The sequence below is a fragment of the Rhinoraja longicauda genome, chromosome 7 (assembly GCF_053455715.1).
Source record: "Rhinoraja longicauda isolate Sanriku21f chromosome 7, sRhiLon1.1, whole genome shotgun sequence".
NCBI classification, from domain to species: Eukaryota; Metazoa; Chordata; class Chondrichthyes; order Rajiformes; family Arhynchobatidae; genus Rhinoraja; species Rhinoraja longicauda.
The window spans coordinates 5,518,789-5,533,954 of record NC_135959.1 but is presented as its reverse complement, the minus strand read 5'-3'; the positions used below and the strand labels follow the sequence as shown (position 1 = coordinate 5,533,954).

Below are 15,166 nucleotides of genomic sequence, written 5' to 3'. Positions count from 1 at the left end.
ATAGTGAAAGGCCCGGATGGAGTGGAAGTGGAGAGGATGTTTCCACCAGTGGGAGAGTCTAAGCCCAGAGGTCACAGCCTCGGAATTAAAGGACGCACCTTTAAAAAAGGGATGAGGAGAAATTTCTTTAGTCAGAGGGTGATGAATCTGTGGAATTCATTGCCACAGGCGGCTTTGGAGTCCGTCATTGGGTATTTTTAAGGTGGAGATTCACAGATTCTTGATTAGTAAGAGTGTCAAGGGTTATGGGGAGAAGGCAGGAGAATGGGATTGAGAGGGAGATACAGATAGACCAGCCATGATTGAATGACGGAGTAGACTCAATTGTCCAAATGGCCTAATTCTGCTCCTATGACCGAAAAACGTAGTCATAATAACGTGAGCGATGGAAATTGAATGTTTTTATAGTTTAGCAGCATTGGGCAAATAAACAATAAAAAGGCCCATATCTATTAGGAATTGGAATTATGCAATACAGAGCCCTGAATGATGTATGCACGCGCCACCCATCTACATTCAAGAGTCTACGAGTAATTCCATATATACAGTACATATATCCTCTCACTCACTTCAATGATATACTTTGAGGTAATTTCTCACCCCTCCCTCTGACTCTATAGAACAACACAGAACATCTGATGAAAGACAACAGACTTGAAACATGAACTGTACTTCCGAGAGACGAGGAACTGCAGATACTGTGGACACAAAGTGCTGGAGTAACTCAGCAGGTCAGGCAGCATCTCTGGAGAAAAGGAACCAGTGACGTTTTTGGTCCGTGTCCTTCTTCAGACTGAAAGTGGTGGGGGTGGAATGTAGGCAAAGGACTGGCACGAGGTGACCTCAGGAAGGTTGGAGCTCATACTGGCCCATTGTTGGCTAAGGAAGAGGTGATAACGAAGGGTTACAGGGATGCAAACAGTGATCGGGAATTGGTAAGACGGCTAGCGTGGGGGGTAAAAGAGGGAATGCAAGGGTTTACTTGAAATTAAAGAAATCAATGTTCATACCTGTAGGAAAAAAACTGCAGATGCTGTTTAAAATCGAAAGCAGACACAAAATGCTGGAGTAACTCAAAGCGGGTCAGGCAGCATCTCGGGAGAGAAGGAGTCTGAAGAAGGGTCTCGACCCGAAACGTCACCCATTCCTTCTCTGCCGAGATGCTGCCTGACCCGCTGAGTTAGTCCAGCATTTGTTTCGACCTTCAATGTTTATACCGCTTGGATATAAGCTGCCCGAGCGAAATAGGAGGCGCTGTTCCCTCAATTTGCGTGTGGCCTCACTCTGACAGTGGAGGAGGCCCAGGACAGAAAGGTCAGTCAGGCAATAGGAAGGGGAGTTGAAATGTTTGGCAACCAGGATATCGTGCAGGCCAAGTAGGGTCTCGACCCGAAATATCACCTATTCCTTTTCTCCAAAGATGCTGCCTGACGCACTGAGTTACTCCAACATTTTATGTCCGATATCAGAATAAGCTAGGAAAAAAAAAAGACACAAAGTATTGGAGTAACTCAACGAGTCAAGCAGCATCTCTGAACATGGCTAGGTGACGTTTCGGGTCACGATCCTTCTTCAGAATGATTGTGTTGAGTCGGGGTGGGGAGGGGGTGGGGGTGGGGGGGAGAGAAACCTGGAAGAGAACACAGTAGGTGGAATATGGAATGAGCTGTCAGAGGAGGTAGCTGAGGCAGAAACAATAACATTTAAAAGGCATTTGGACGGGTACATGAATGGGAACGGTTTAGAGGGATATGGGCCAAATGCGGGCAGGTTAGACTAGCGTAGATGGGGCACCTTGGTCGACATGGGCAAGTTGGGCCGAAGGGCCTGTTTCCCTGCTCTATGACTCTGAGAAGTGGGGGGGGGGACGACGACGCCGACAAAGCCTGGCAAGTGCTAGGTACTTCTCTTACCACAGAGGCTGCCTGACCAACTGAGAATTTTCAGTGCTTTCAGTTTTAATTTCAAATTCTCAGCAGTTTTTAATTAAATTTTACATTGGGTTGGGGGTGATGTGAGGATCGAAGTCAAAGGGGGAATTATGAAAATAGGAAACAGGCCACATAACCATAATTATAGATATAGACACAAAATGCTGGAGTAACTCAGCGGGACAGGCAGCATCTCTGGAGAGAAGGAATGGGTGACGTTTCAGGTCGAGATCCTTCTTCAGACTAGAGTCAGGGGAGAGGGAAACGAAAGATATAGATGGTGATGTAGAGAGATATAGAACAAATGAATGAAAGATATGGGAAAAAAAGAGTAACGATGATAAAGGAAACAGGCCTTAATTATACCCTCCCCACCATGGGAAAGATGCTTCACAGCTACAATGCAGAGTGGCTGACGAACTGGCATCAAAGAAGTCACAAACACTGAAACACAAGTGCCTGAAACCTAAAATGAAAGCTGAAAATGATGTTGACATTCAGCAGGCCGGGGATTCCGATGAAAGGTTATCGACCTGAATTATTTCTCCGCGGGGTTGCTGCCTAACCTGCTGAGTTCCCAAGCGTTTGCTGTTTTCTATAGCATGTCATGCAGGCAGCAGGAGGTTGGGGAGAGGTGCTTGTAAGGATAAAAGCAAACAAATCCACAGCGACGCAACCGATGGCAACCATTTAAAAAATGTCTGATCTGGGAATTCACATCACACCCTGAAACAATGCATTGGTGATCTGCACTGACGCTTCGATAATTGCGGGAGGGTTGATGAAACTCCGCACTATTTTAGGACGTATTTGGCCCCCGCTGAGCGTTGATTATTATTATTACTCCCAGTCTGACCTTTCTGTCATCGGCCTCCTCCAGTGCCATAGTGAGGCCCACCGGAAATTGGAGGAACAGCACCTCATATTTCGCCTGGGCAGCTTGCAGCCCAGCGGTATGATCATTAACTTCTCCAACTTTAGATAGTTCCTCTGTCCCTCTCTTCCCCTCCCCCTTCCCAGTTCTCCCTCCATCTTCCTGTCTCCACCTATATCCTTCCTTTGTCCCGCCCCCCCCCCCCCCCCCTGACATCAGTCTGAAGAAGTTTTATTCACAAAATGCTGGAGTAACTCAGCAGGTCAGGCAGCATCTCAGGAGAGAAGGAATGGGCGACGTTTCGGGTCGAGACCCTTCTTCAGACTGAAGAAGGGTCTCGACCCGAAACGTCACCCATTCCTTCTCTCCTGAGATGCTGCCTGACCTGCTGAGTTACTCCAGCATTTTGTGAAATAAATACCTTCGATTTGTACCAGCATCTGCAGTTATTTTCTTACACTACCTGTTGATTATTATTTGCTCTTTTATTCCTCTTTTTTTTTAACGTGCACAATATCTCACAAGTTTAATTCCGCAATAAAGGTAATGAACACCAACTGGGAGATAATGAGCTGTAAAGTGACTCTTTCGATCTGATTTTAAAAGTAGGAAGGATCGTGCGAGTGCTCTCAGAAACATACCAAAACCCAAACGGTGGATACAGAGAATGAAGATGGAGGAGCAGGGGCAGCTTACAACCCAGCGGGATTTTACGTCCTAAAAAGAAAACTGCAGACGCTGGTTTAAATCAAAGGTAGACACAAAATGCTGGAGTAACTCAGCGGGTCAGTGAGGCATTTCTGGAGAGTAGGAATGGGTGACCTTTCGGGTCGAGACTCTTCTTCAGACCGATGAAGGGTCTCGACCCGAAACGTCACCCATTCCTACTCTCCCGAGATGCTGCAATGACCTGCTGAGTTACTCCAGCATCGTGTGTCTACCAGCGGTATGAACGTTGATTTCTCTAATTGCATTCCCTCTCCCCCACACCCCCGCCCTCCCCCCAACCCTAGTCGTCCTACTAGTTGCATTGTTCGCATCCCTGTATCCCTTCATTATCAAACCTTCCCCAGCCAACAATGGGCCATCATGGGCTCCACCCTTCCTTGGTCATCTGTTGCCGGCTCTGCTTTGTTCTGGCCTTTTCCTACCTCCAGTTCCACCGCCTCTAAATTTCAGTCTGAAGGGTTCCGAACCGAAACGTCGCCTGTTCCTTTTCTCCAGAGATGCTGCCTGACCCGCTGAGCCACTCCAGTGCTTTGTGTCTATCTATGGACAGAATAAACTCACGGCAAAATGGAGGCACAAGTGACTGCGGATGTGAAGGGAACAGGACAGTCTTCGTGTTGGCTGGAGACCCTCCGGACTACAAGCTTTCCACTGCTCAGGCTTTGACTGAGAACAATACCTGACGCAGCGGAAAATTGATGGATATCAATGGTGAAGGACACCATTCTCATTTCACGAACAGAAAATAAGTTAAAACAAATTCTACCAATGCACATGAATTTACACTGGCCAATGCACTGGATCTGAACTCTAATGGCACCCTAGACTTGGTTATTCGTGAGTTCAAAGTGGAAGGTGACCGCGAATTTAATGGCTATCCAGAAAAACCACCGGGGACGCCTTGTACCTGAAAAACCATTAGGAACCCTTGTGCGAAAAACCAATAGGGCCCGGATGCCAGAAAACCAATAGGGATCTTTGTATCAGAAAACCAATAGATAGTGTAAGAAAATAACTGCAGATGTTGGTACAAATCGAAGGTATTTATTCACAAAATGCTGGAGTAACTCAGCAGGTCAGGCAGCATCTCAGGAGAGAAGGAATGGGTGAAGTTTCGGGTCGAGACCCTTAGTCTGAAGAAGGGTCTCGACCCGAAACGTCACCCATTCCTTCTCTCCTGAGATGCTGCCTGACCTGCTGAGTTACTCCAGCATTTTGTGAAGAAAACCAATAGATATCTTTGTGCCACAAAAACCAATGCACAGGGGGTGGTAGGTTTTACATGGTAGGGTGGTAGGGAATCAAAAGCCAGAGGATATAGGTTTAAGGTGAGAGGGGAAAGATTTAATAGGAACCTGAGGAGCAACTTTTTCACTCAGAGCTTGGTGGGTACATGGAAAGAGCTGCCAGAGGAGGTAGTTGAGGCAGGTACTATCACAATGTTTAATCAACATTTAGACAGGTACATTGGTAGGATAGGTTTCGAGGAACATGGGCCAAACACAGGCAGGTGGGACTAGTGCAGATGGGGCATGTGGGTCAGTGAGGGCAAGTTGGGCTAGACTCCATGAATCTAATAGGGATCCTTTAACTTTATGACTTAAATACAAAGCAGCTGATTGAATGGCCATGTGATCTCCCATTGATTCATCACCAATGTAAAATAAATCTGAAATTAACCATTCATTTTGTTTACAATCACGGCTCCAGAGTTTCCTCTCTATTTTGCAAGTTGAATTAAATGCTGAGATGTAAACACGGACTGAGGTAAAGGTTTGGATGCCACTGTGGAAAGGGTCCGAGGGAGATTTACGTGAACGATCCCAGGAATGATTGGGTTAAAGTATGACGAGCAATTGCCAACGAAATGGTGCGCTACAATCTCTCAGTCCTGGGCATGGCAGAAACAAGATGGGCAGAGTCAGGGAAGATCAAATTGGCCCAGCGGGAAGCCCATTATCTACTCCGGAAATGAAGATGAGGGAGCACGAAGGAGAAAATGGAGTTGGATTGGACTCACCCTCACAAAACCCGCCACAAACATCACCCGGCAAGCCCTGAAATGGAACCCCCAAAGAAAACGGAAAAGAGGTCGTCCCCAGGAACAGCAGGAGAAGAGGTATCCAGGCAGGAATGTCTGGGAGTGGGATCAACTGTGGAGATCTCGAAAGAACCGCCAACAACCGAGTGAGGTGGAGGACATTCGTCAATGGCCGATGCTCCCTGGAGGAGCAACGGGCTTAAGAAGATGATGAGCATTGGACAGCACTGGGCCTGTGCTCGTTAAAGTGTTTAGAAGGATGAGGGGGGGGGGGGCGGGGGGACCTTGTTGAAAGTTACCGAATAGTGAAAGGCCTGAATAGAGTGGTTGTGGAGAGGATGTTTCTACCAGTGGGAGAGGCTAGGACCAGAGGCCATAGCCTCAGAATAAAAGGACGTTCCTTTATAAAAGATGAGGAGGAAGTTCTTTGGTAAGAGGGTGGTGAATCTGTGCAACTCATTGCCACAGAAGGCTGCAGAGGCCAAGTTAATGAATATTTTTAAGGTGGAGACTGATAAAGAGTATTGATTAGAACGGGTGTCATGGGTTATGGGGAGAAGGCAGGAGAATGAGGTTGAGAGGGAGAGATAGATCAGCCAGGATTGAATGGCGGAGCAGGCTTGATGGCCTAACTCAGCACCTATAACTTAAGAGCTTATGGGTGCAGAGGTCAGCTTGCCTTCACTGCCGGGGATCAGAATGCTACACTTGCTGTCAGGTGTTGCACTTGAAAGGAAATTGGGGAAGGGTTCGATGAGAAGGCACCGGCTCCATGGATGAACGGTCTTCCTTCCCACGACCAAGGCAGAGAGAGAAGAACCCACACTCTGTGCCCGGAGAATGGCGGGGAGACTAATCGTACGCAGGTAAACCAAACAATTCCGGCTTGAAGTCCTCCAGCGACTTGAGTACCAGGGTTGCCGACTTTGTGAGCTCCGGGTCCAGGTGTGGATCTGGAACGTGGACCACCTGCATCCCTGCCGCCAATCCTGCCTCCACGCCATTCGGGGAATCTTCAAACACGAGGCACTGGTGCGGAGAGAACAAAGCACACGTCTTTGAGAAAAACAACGCACAGATTCCCTGGCTCCCCCAGCACACCGTATCCCAGCCTTCCCCCTGACCAGCCCGCCACTCACACACAAATTCTTATTTCGTTTTATTTATTTAGAGATACAGCGCGGAAACAGGCCCTTCGGCCCCCCCCCCCCCCCCCCCGAGTCCGCGCCGCCCAGCGATCCCCGCGCACTAACACTATCCTACACACACTAGGGACAATTTTTACATTTGCCCAGTCAATTAACCTACATACCTGTACGTCTTTGGAGTGTGGGAGGAAAGCGAAGATCTCGGAGAAAACCCACGCAGGTCACGGGGAGAACGTACAAACTCCGTTCAGACGGCGCCCATAGTCAGGATCGAACCTGAGTCTCCGGCGCTGCATTCGCTGTAAGGCAGCAACTCTACCGCTGCGCCACCGTGCCGCCCATGGGTTCTTCATGGGTTTTAAGAACCCAACCGACCTCCCTTCTTCCATTGACTCCATTTACATCTCGCGCTGCCTCGGCAAGGCCAGAAGCATAATCAAGGATGAGTCGCACCCCGGCCACTCTCTCTTCTCCCTTCTCTCCCATCAGGCAAAAAATACAGAAGTGTGAAAACGCACACCTCCAGATTCAGGGACAGTTTCTTCCCAGCTGTTATCAGGCAACTGAATAATCCTACCACAACCAGAGAGCAGTGCTGAACTACCATCTACCTCATTGGTGACCCTCAGACTATCCTTGATCGGACTTTGCTGGCTTTACCTTGCACTGAACGTTATTCCCTTATCATACATCTATACACTGTCAATGGCTCGATTGTAATTGTGTATAAACAAAATGCTGGAGTAACTCAGCGGGACAGGCAGCATCTGTGGAGGGAAGGAATGGGCGATGTTTCGGGTAATCATGTATTGTCTTTTCCGCTGACTGGATAGCATGCAACAAATGCTTTTCACTGTACCTTAGTGCACGTGACAATAAACTAAACTGAAACTAAAGGTCACTTTGTGGTGTTTAAGAGAGGCACATGAAGGGATATGGAAGTTTGACCAGCTTATCAAAGGCTTGAGGCCATAGCTTTAAGGTGAAAGGGGAAAAGTTTAAAGAAGATGTACAGGACAATTCTTTTAACAGGGAGAGTGGTGGTTCCCTGTCGGGAGGTGGTGGTGGGGGCAGATATATGAATGGCTTTTAAGAGGCTTTTAAGTAGGCATATGGACATGCAGGTAATGGGGGGGGGATGTGGATCACATGCAGGCAGATGAGAAGAGTTTATCTTGGCATTATGTTCAGCACAGACGTAAGACGATGAGATCATAAGACATAGGAGCACAATAGGCTATTCGGCCATCGAGTCTGCTCCGCCATTCAATCATGGCTGATCTATTGTTCCCTCTCAAGCCCATTCTCCCGCCTTCTCCCGTCACCTTTGACACCCTTACCAATCAAGAACCTAACAATCTTCGCTTTAAAGACACCCAATGACTCGGGCGGGTCAGGCAGCGTCTCAGGAGAGAAGGAATGGGTGATGTTTTGGGTCGAGACCCGAAAAGTCACCCATTCCTCCCCTCCCGAGACGCTGCCTGACCCGCTGAGTTACTCCAGCATTTTGTGTCTACCTTCAATTTGAACCAGCACCTGCAGTTATTTTCCTACACAGTCTGAAGAAGGGCCTCGACCCGAAAAACGTCACCCATTCCTTCTCTCCTGAGATGCTGCCTGACCCGCTGAGTTACCCCAGCACCTTGTGTCTACCTGCTGTAAGCAAGGTTTACATTGTATCTGCAGTTTTATTTTCCTACCCAATGACTTGGCCTCCACAGCCACCCGTGGCAATAAATCCCACAGATTCACCACCCTCTGGCTAAAGCAATTCCCCTGCATCTCCATTCTTGTCGGGGGGTGAAGCACCTGTTCCTGCGCTGGACTGTTCTACGCTCCATGTTTTGACTGCAAAAGTCATTCTGATATTCTGTCTAATTTTCCTCCATGCCTGTTTAGTCGGGGGAGTGAATGACAGTGAGCCCTTGAATGACAGACAATATCACAGCTAATTAACTAGCCTGATATGATACTTGGGCAGCATTAAGAAACAGTACTCCTACTGCTTCCCACCCTCCGAATTTTCCGCTCTCTTTCCAGGAGAGGTGTCAGGGCCAACTAAGGCTCCCTGATCTCCAACTCGGATATATGATCAGTTTCCTCCCGAGCACATTTTTTTTCCATGGGCACAATTACTGCACCATCAAATAGATGACACTTGGCTTGCCTCAATGAAAGGATGAAATACAAATTGCCAGATATCACACATAGGAAAAAACCCCCAAAGATGAAGCGGATTCCTTTATGTTCTTTCTCAAGAATGCCACCCATCATCTTCCGCAGATGAAGGGAGCTGATTAGCGAATTCTGATCTGAGAGTTAAAAAACAGGAACAATCCCATTCTTCTTTTATCAACACACTTTGCAGTTGAAATCCTGAGTAGCGACGTTCCTTTTAAGACTTCCCTCCCCTTCCTCGAAGCACGCCTGTGTGTTTTTTTTTAACTTCCCCCAGCCTTGACCTTGAAGGCCTTGCAGTGCTGTTTTGCGTTACAAAATGCATCTCAATTAAAGGATTTTGCAGAGGCTAATATTTCTGTGACAGCAACCTCTTGGAAGAAGTCTTTCACCATGCATCAAGACCGTCTAACTCCATTAATGTTTTCAGAGCTTTGAACAATATCCGCGTCAGAGAAAAAAAAAAGTCAGCCCATTGCCAACTGGCTTTGCCGCTCAGCGTCTATCCACTCTGCAGAATTAAGTCGGACTCCCTTAAAATCCCTGTGTCCAGTGATGAAGAGCTCGGCTGTGATACGGTCCGACTTTTGTGGGTAAGCTTAAAAGCTCCACAAAATGGCATTATCAGACCCTTCAGAAACACTTTGTGTCCAGACATTGCACAGAAATGCACTTGACAAGCTTGCAAAGACGAACCTAATTGACTTCCGTGATGTCATGGATCTTGTTTGCAACCGACCAATTATTACCCGAGCGGTGCGCATAATGGAGGGACTTAACTAATTCCCTGAAACTAGAGGCAATTAAAAATCTTCATTACCGAGGAAGCCAAGCTAATGACCCATAATCATTGCATTTATCTGTTACAGCAAATATATATGCATCAAGCACGGTCTTTGTGCTTTGATTTTGACAATACTGTAAGATGTTAATACCTCCTCAGAATTGAGGGGGGGATGCATGTCAAATTTGATGTGGAATGGGAGGATCTGCTGTATCACACACACACACACACACACACACACACACACACACACACTGTCAATGCCGTAGAGAGATCTGACAGCTACATATCAGATAATGCATCAAAGTTTTCCCTCAGCGTCAGCCTGTAAAGACAGGGAAGAAAATCGAGTTTGCCGCTTCCATTCATCCAGGTGCTTCGTATTATGGATTTCAAAGGGCATTTGTGTGACAAAGCAAAGCAAAAATCTTCTTCCCAGTCACGTCAGCCCCATTAATTATTCCGAGATGAAGAATTATGAATTCTGCCGCACAGAATATTGATCCTGGATCGTAGAATACCGTGCAAGGACAAAGCCCACACTCGCCCTGCAGCTTTCAGCTGTGAGAGCAACTCCGATCTAATAATGTGTTATGGGCAGAAGGGTGGAGTCGGTGTTCAGATTACATTATTATGGACTTGCCTGTGTAGAAAGGAACTGCAAGATGCTAGTTTACCCCGAAGATAAGACACAAAATGCTGACCGAAGAAGGGTCTCGACCCGAAACGTCACCCATTCCTTCTATCCAGAGATGCTGCCTGTCCCGCTGAGTTACTCCAGCATTTTTGTGTCTATTACGGACTTACCTGACGGGCAAGCCTAGGTGGACTGACCAAGTTTACAATGTCCAATTTTTAAATTATTTTAAGCGTGTTGTAGCCTTAGACGTGGGAAGTGTGCGGTGCTTTTCAGGCGATACAGTTTTTACATTCACTAGGGACAATTTTTACATTTACCAAGCCAATTAACCTACAAACCTGTACGTCTTTGGAGTGCGGGAGGAAACTGAAGATCTTGGAGAAAACCCACGCAGGTCACGGGGAGAACGTACAAACCCCGTACAGACAAGCACCCGTAGTCGGGATCGAACTTGGGTCTCCGGCGCTGCATTCGCCGCAAGGCAGCAACTCTACCGCCGCGCCACCGTACATCCTTCCCGTAATGAGGTGCCCAGAACTGCATGCAATACTTTTACGGTTCCCCTTGGTTTAACCATGTAAGGAGCAAAGACGGAATCATGTTAGGTGCGGCACAGTGGCGCCTTAAGGCAGTTGCTGCCTTGCAGCGCCAGAGACCCGGGTTCGATCCTGACTACGGGTGCTGGCGTACGGAGCATTAAATGTAAAAACTGTTCTTTCCAATGTAGTCCCTGGTGGACCACAAGATACAAGATACAAGATGTGAAGGTTTTAGAAAGGGTGCAGAGGAGGTTTGCAAAGTTGATGCCTGGACTAGGGGGTATTAGCTACAGGACCAAACTTTGCAACGTTTTCTCTGGAATGTTGGGGACCTGATAGAAGTGCATCAAATTATGTGAGGCTTAGACAGGGTAGACAGTCAGAACCTTTTCCCAGGATGGGAAAAATCAAATGCCGAGGGCAGAGTTAAGTTTAGTTTAGAGATACAGCGCAGAAACAAGCTCTTCGGCCCACCGAGTCCACGCCGACCAGCGATTCCCATACACTGGCACTATCCTACAAGACGGACAATTTATCATTTTTCCCGAAGTCAATTAACCTACAAACCTGTACATCTTCGGAGTGTGGGAGGAAACCGAGGGAAAACCCAGGCGGTCAAACTCCGTACGCCAGCACCCATAGTCAGGATCGAACCCGGGTCTCTGGCGCTGCAAGGCAGCAACTGCCTTAAGGCGCCACTGTGCCTTATCGAAACGTATAAGATTATTAAGGGGTTGGACACGTTAGAGGCAGGAAACATGTTCCCAATGTTGGGGGAGTCCAGAACAAGCGGCCACAGTTTAAGAATAAGGGGTAAGCCATTTAGAACTGAGATGAGGAAAAACTTTTTCAGTCAGAGAGTTGTAAATCTGTGGAATTCTCTGCCTCAGAAGGCAGTGGAGGCCAATTCTCTGAATGCATTCAAGAGAGAGCTAGATAGAGCTCTTAAGGATAGCGAAGTCAGGGGGTATGGGGAGAAGGCAGGAACGGGGTACTGATTGAGAATGATCAGCCATGATCACATTGAATGGCGGTGCTGGCTCGAAGGGCCGAATGGCCTCCTCCTGCACCTATTGTCTATTGTCTACTGTATCTTATGGTCCCTTAATCTGGATCTATTTGAAGTGGAAAATCACAATACTATAGCTTAACGTCAAAATCCACTCACTGAGCTGCTGAGAAAAAAGTTACTCTCATAGCTTTGGCAAGTTGAAAACCAAAGCAAATTGATTGTGCGCACGTAATATCCCTTTTAATACGGTGGGACTTTGATTATTCATCTTAATCGAGGACAAACGGTCTCAAACAGATTGCCATCAGTTTCCTCTCCGAATACTACTTTCTCTTAGGTCGGAAGCTAAATCTCGAAGCTGCACTGATAGGAAATTATACCTGACACAGGACACCGACATAACAAATATTTATGTGGGAAATGTGTGACACGAACTACTAAATTGCATTTCTGCCAGTTTATGCTAAAGTAAACCGCGACTCGAACTAAATTCCACACTCAGCCCCGCCAGAATTCACTGCATTTATTCCTCATCTCACTTCAGTGAGCTTACCCTGTCACTTAGTTACGCAGAATATATATCCCTTTGTGGCCGCACTCTCTTTTCCGATAAGCCACATCTTTCATTGCCACAGAGACAGACGTCTGCTCACTCATAATGTGTTTATTCCTCCAGCTAGCAAACAGCCCCATCAGGTGGGGGGCAATTCCGAAGCGATTCACCCAGAGAGAGGAGCAAAGAGCATTTTGCTATGCCTGCCCAACGTCGTTAGCAAGAGGCAGGGGCGGGGGGCCATTTTGATGGTCGACCCTTAATTGTCATGAAGGCGGTGAGCTGTCAGCTTCATCCGAACACTGGGCATTGCTTCTTGCTGTTCAGCGAGAGGTTAAGGGTGTGAAACCCACAGCCAGATGGATTGTAAAATGAAGGGGATGGGGGCTGGGAAATGACTGTGAACCAGGCTGCTCATGTGCGGGGAGAGCTTTCAACCGAAGCACACAGTGGCACAGTTTCAGGGCGAGAGTTCAGTCCCGACCTCCAGTCCAGACCTGCGTGGGTGGAGTTTACATGTTCTCTGTGTCTGCTCTAATTCTTTTAAAAAAGAGATTCCGCATGCAAACAGTCCCTTCGGCCCATCAAGTCCACACCGACCATCAATCACCCTTTAGACTTGAGGTACAGCGCGGATAGGGGCCCTTTGGCCCACCGAACCCGCGACGACCAGCGATCACACCGTACCATATCACTATCCTGCACACGAGGGACAATTTACAATTTTACCGAAGCCAATTAAGCTTGTAAACCAGTATGGTGGCGCAGCGGTAGAGTTGCTGCCTTACAGCGAATGCAGCGCCGGAGACTCAAGTTCGATCCTGACTACGGGCGCCGTCTGTACGGAGTTTGTACGTTCTCCCCGTGACCTGCGTGGGTTTTCTCCGAGATCTTCGCTTTCCTCCCACACTCCAAAGACGTACAGGTTTGTAAGTTAATTGGCTGGGCAAAAATATATTTTTTAAATTGTCCCCAGTGTGTGTGTAGGATAGTGTTAGTGTGCGGGGATCGCTGGGCGGCGCGGACCCGGTGGGCCGAAGGGCCTGTTTCCGCGCTTTATCTCTAAATCTAAATCTAAATCTAAATCTTTGGAGTACGGGAGGAACCGGGAGAAATCCCACGCAGGTCACGGGGAGAACGTACAAACTCCGTACAGACAGCACCCGTAGTCAGGATTGAACCCGGATCTCTGGGGCTGTGAGGCAATGACTCTACAGCTGCACCACTCAGCCATTGTGTTCATATTTGCCCATCGCACCTTTAGATCCACTCCCTACACTCAGGGCATTTTACAGAGGCCAATTAACCTGCAAACACGCACGTCTTTGGGATGTGGGAAGGAGGAAGTTAGTTGTTCCTTTTCGATACATATGATAATAAAACACTCTTGACTCGTGGCTCTCTTGAAACTGGAGCACCCGGAGAAAACCCGTGCAGTCGCGGAGAGAAGGTGCAAACTCCACACAGACAGCACCTGAGGTCAGGATCGACCCAGGGTCTCTGGCGCTGTGTTGCATTGGTTCAAAACGGGTCCCGACCCAAAGCTCAGCCGTTCTTTTTCCCCATTGATGCTGCCTGACTCGCTGAGTTACTCCAGCACCTTGTGTCGATCATCGGTTATGAACCGGCATCTGCAGCTCCTTGTTTCCTCTTTCCATGTCCTCCTGAGATGCTGCTTGACCTGCTGAGTTACTCCAGCACTTTGTGACCTTTTGTGTATAAACCGCTATCTGCAGTTCTTTGTTTCGACAACTGATGAACACACCTGAGAGACACTGCCAGGTCCATTACAGGTACCGACCTCCACACCGTCGAAGGGAACTACAAGCGACGCTGACTCAAAAAGGCAGCCAATATCATCAAAGTCCCACACCACCCTGGCAACGCTCTCATTTCACTCCAGGAGTCATCTCCGAACGTACCGGTTGGCAAGGGACTGTCATATGTTGAAAGACTGGAGCGACTGGGCTTGTATACACAGGAATTTAGAAGGATGAGAGGAGATCTTATCGAAACGTATAAGATTAATAAGGGGTTGGACACGTTAGAGGCAGGAAACATGTTCCCAATGTTGGGGGAGTCCAGAACAAGCGGCCACAGTTTAAGAATAAGGGGTAAGCCATTTAGAACTGAGATGAGGAAAAACATTTTCAGTCAGAGAGTTGTGAATCTGTGGAATTCTCTGCCTCAGAAGGCAGTGGAGGCCAATTCTCTGAATGCATTCAAGAGAGAGCTAGATAGAGCTCTTAAGGATAGCGGAGTCAGGGGGTATGGGGAGAAGGCAGGAACGGGGTACTGATTGAGAATGATCAGCCATGATCACATTGAATGGCGGTGCTGGCTCGAAGGGCCGAATGGCCTACTCCTGCACCTATTGTCTATTGTCTTCGGTACCAGTTCCCTGCAGCCCTTCAATTCTTCGATGGTCCAAAGATCCATCTAACTCCTCTTCAAACGCTTTCTACGATCCAACTTCTGCAACCTTCGAGGTGCAGAATTCAAGAGATTCGCCATCCAAGATCAGCTGTGATTGAAACGGCGGACTAGACTTGATGGGCCGAGTGGCCTGATTTCTGCTCCTATCACTTAAGAACTAGCGCAGAAGAGAAGAGGAAGGCGAATGATGGAAGGAGCCAAGCTGAGGGAGTCGGGGAGGAGATTCCAGAGCAGAGAGAAAAATTTCATTTCTGTATTAAAAACGTATTACTGGAGAGGAAAGAACTGCACAAATCGCATG

General features: G+C 47.8%; 1 protein-coding gene across 1 annotated transcript in view; it reads right to left on the bottom strand.

Moving 5' to 3' along the window:
- Positions 1–4,699: 4,699 nt before the first annotated feature.
- The window catches only part of pudp (pseudouridine 5'-phosphatase), a 57,886-nt gene continuing 47,419 nt past the window's right edge, over positions 4,700–15,166 (bottom strand). The window contains exon 4 of the mRNA XM_078402956.1: positions 4,700–6,604. Within this exon, the coding sequence (XP_078259082.1) occupies positions 6,428–6,604 (177 nt within the window). The 3' untranslated portion in view covers positions 4,700–6,427. The remainder of the gene's footprint in view (positions 6,605–15,166) is intronic.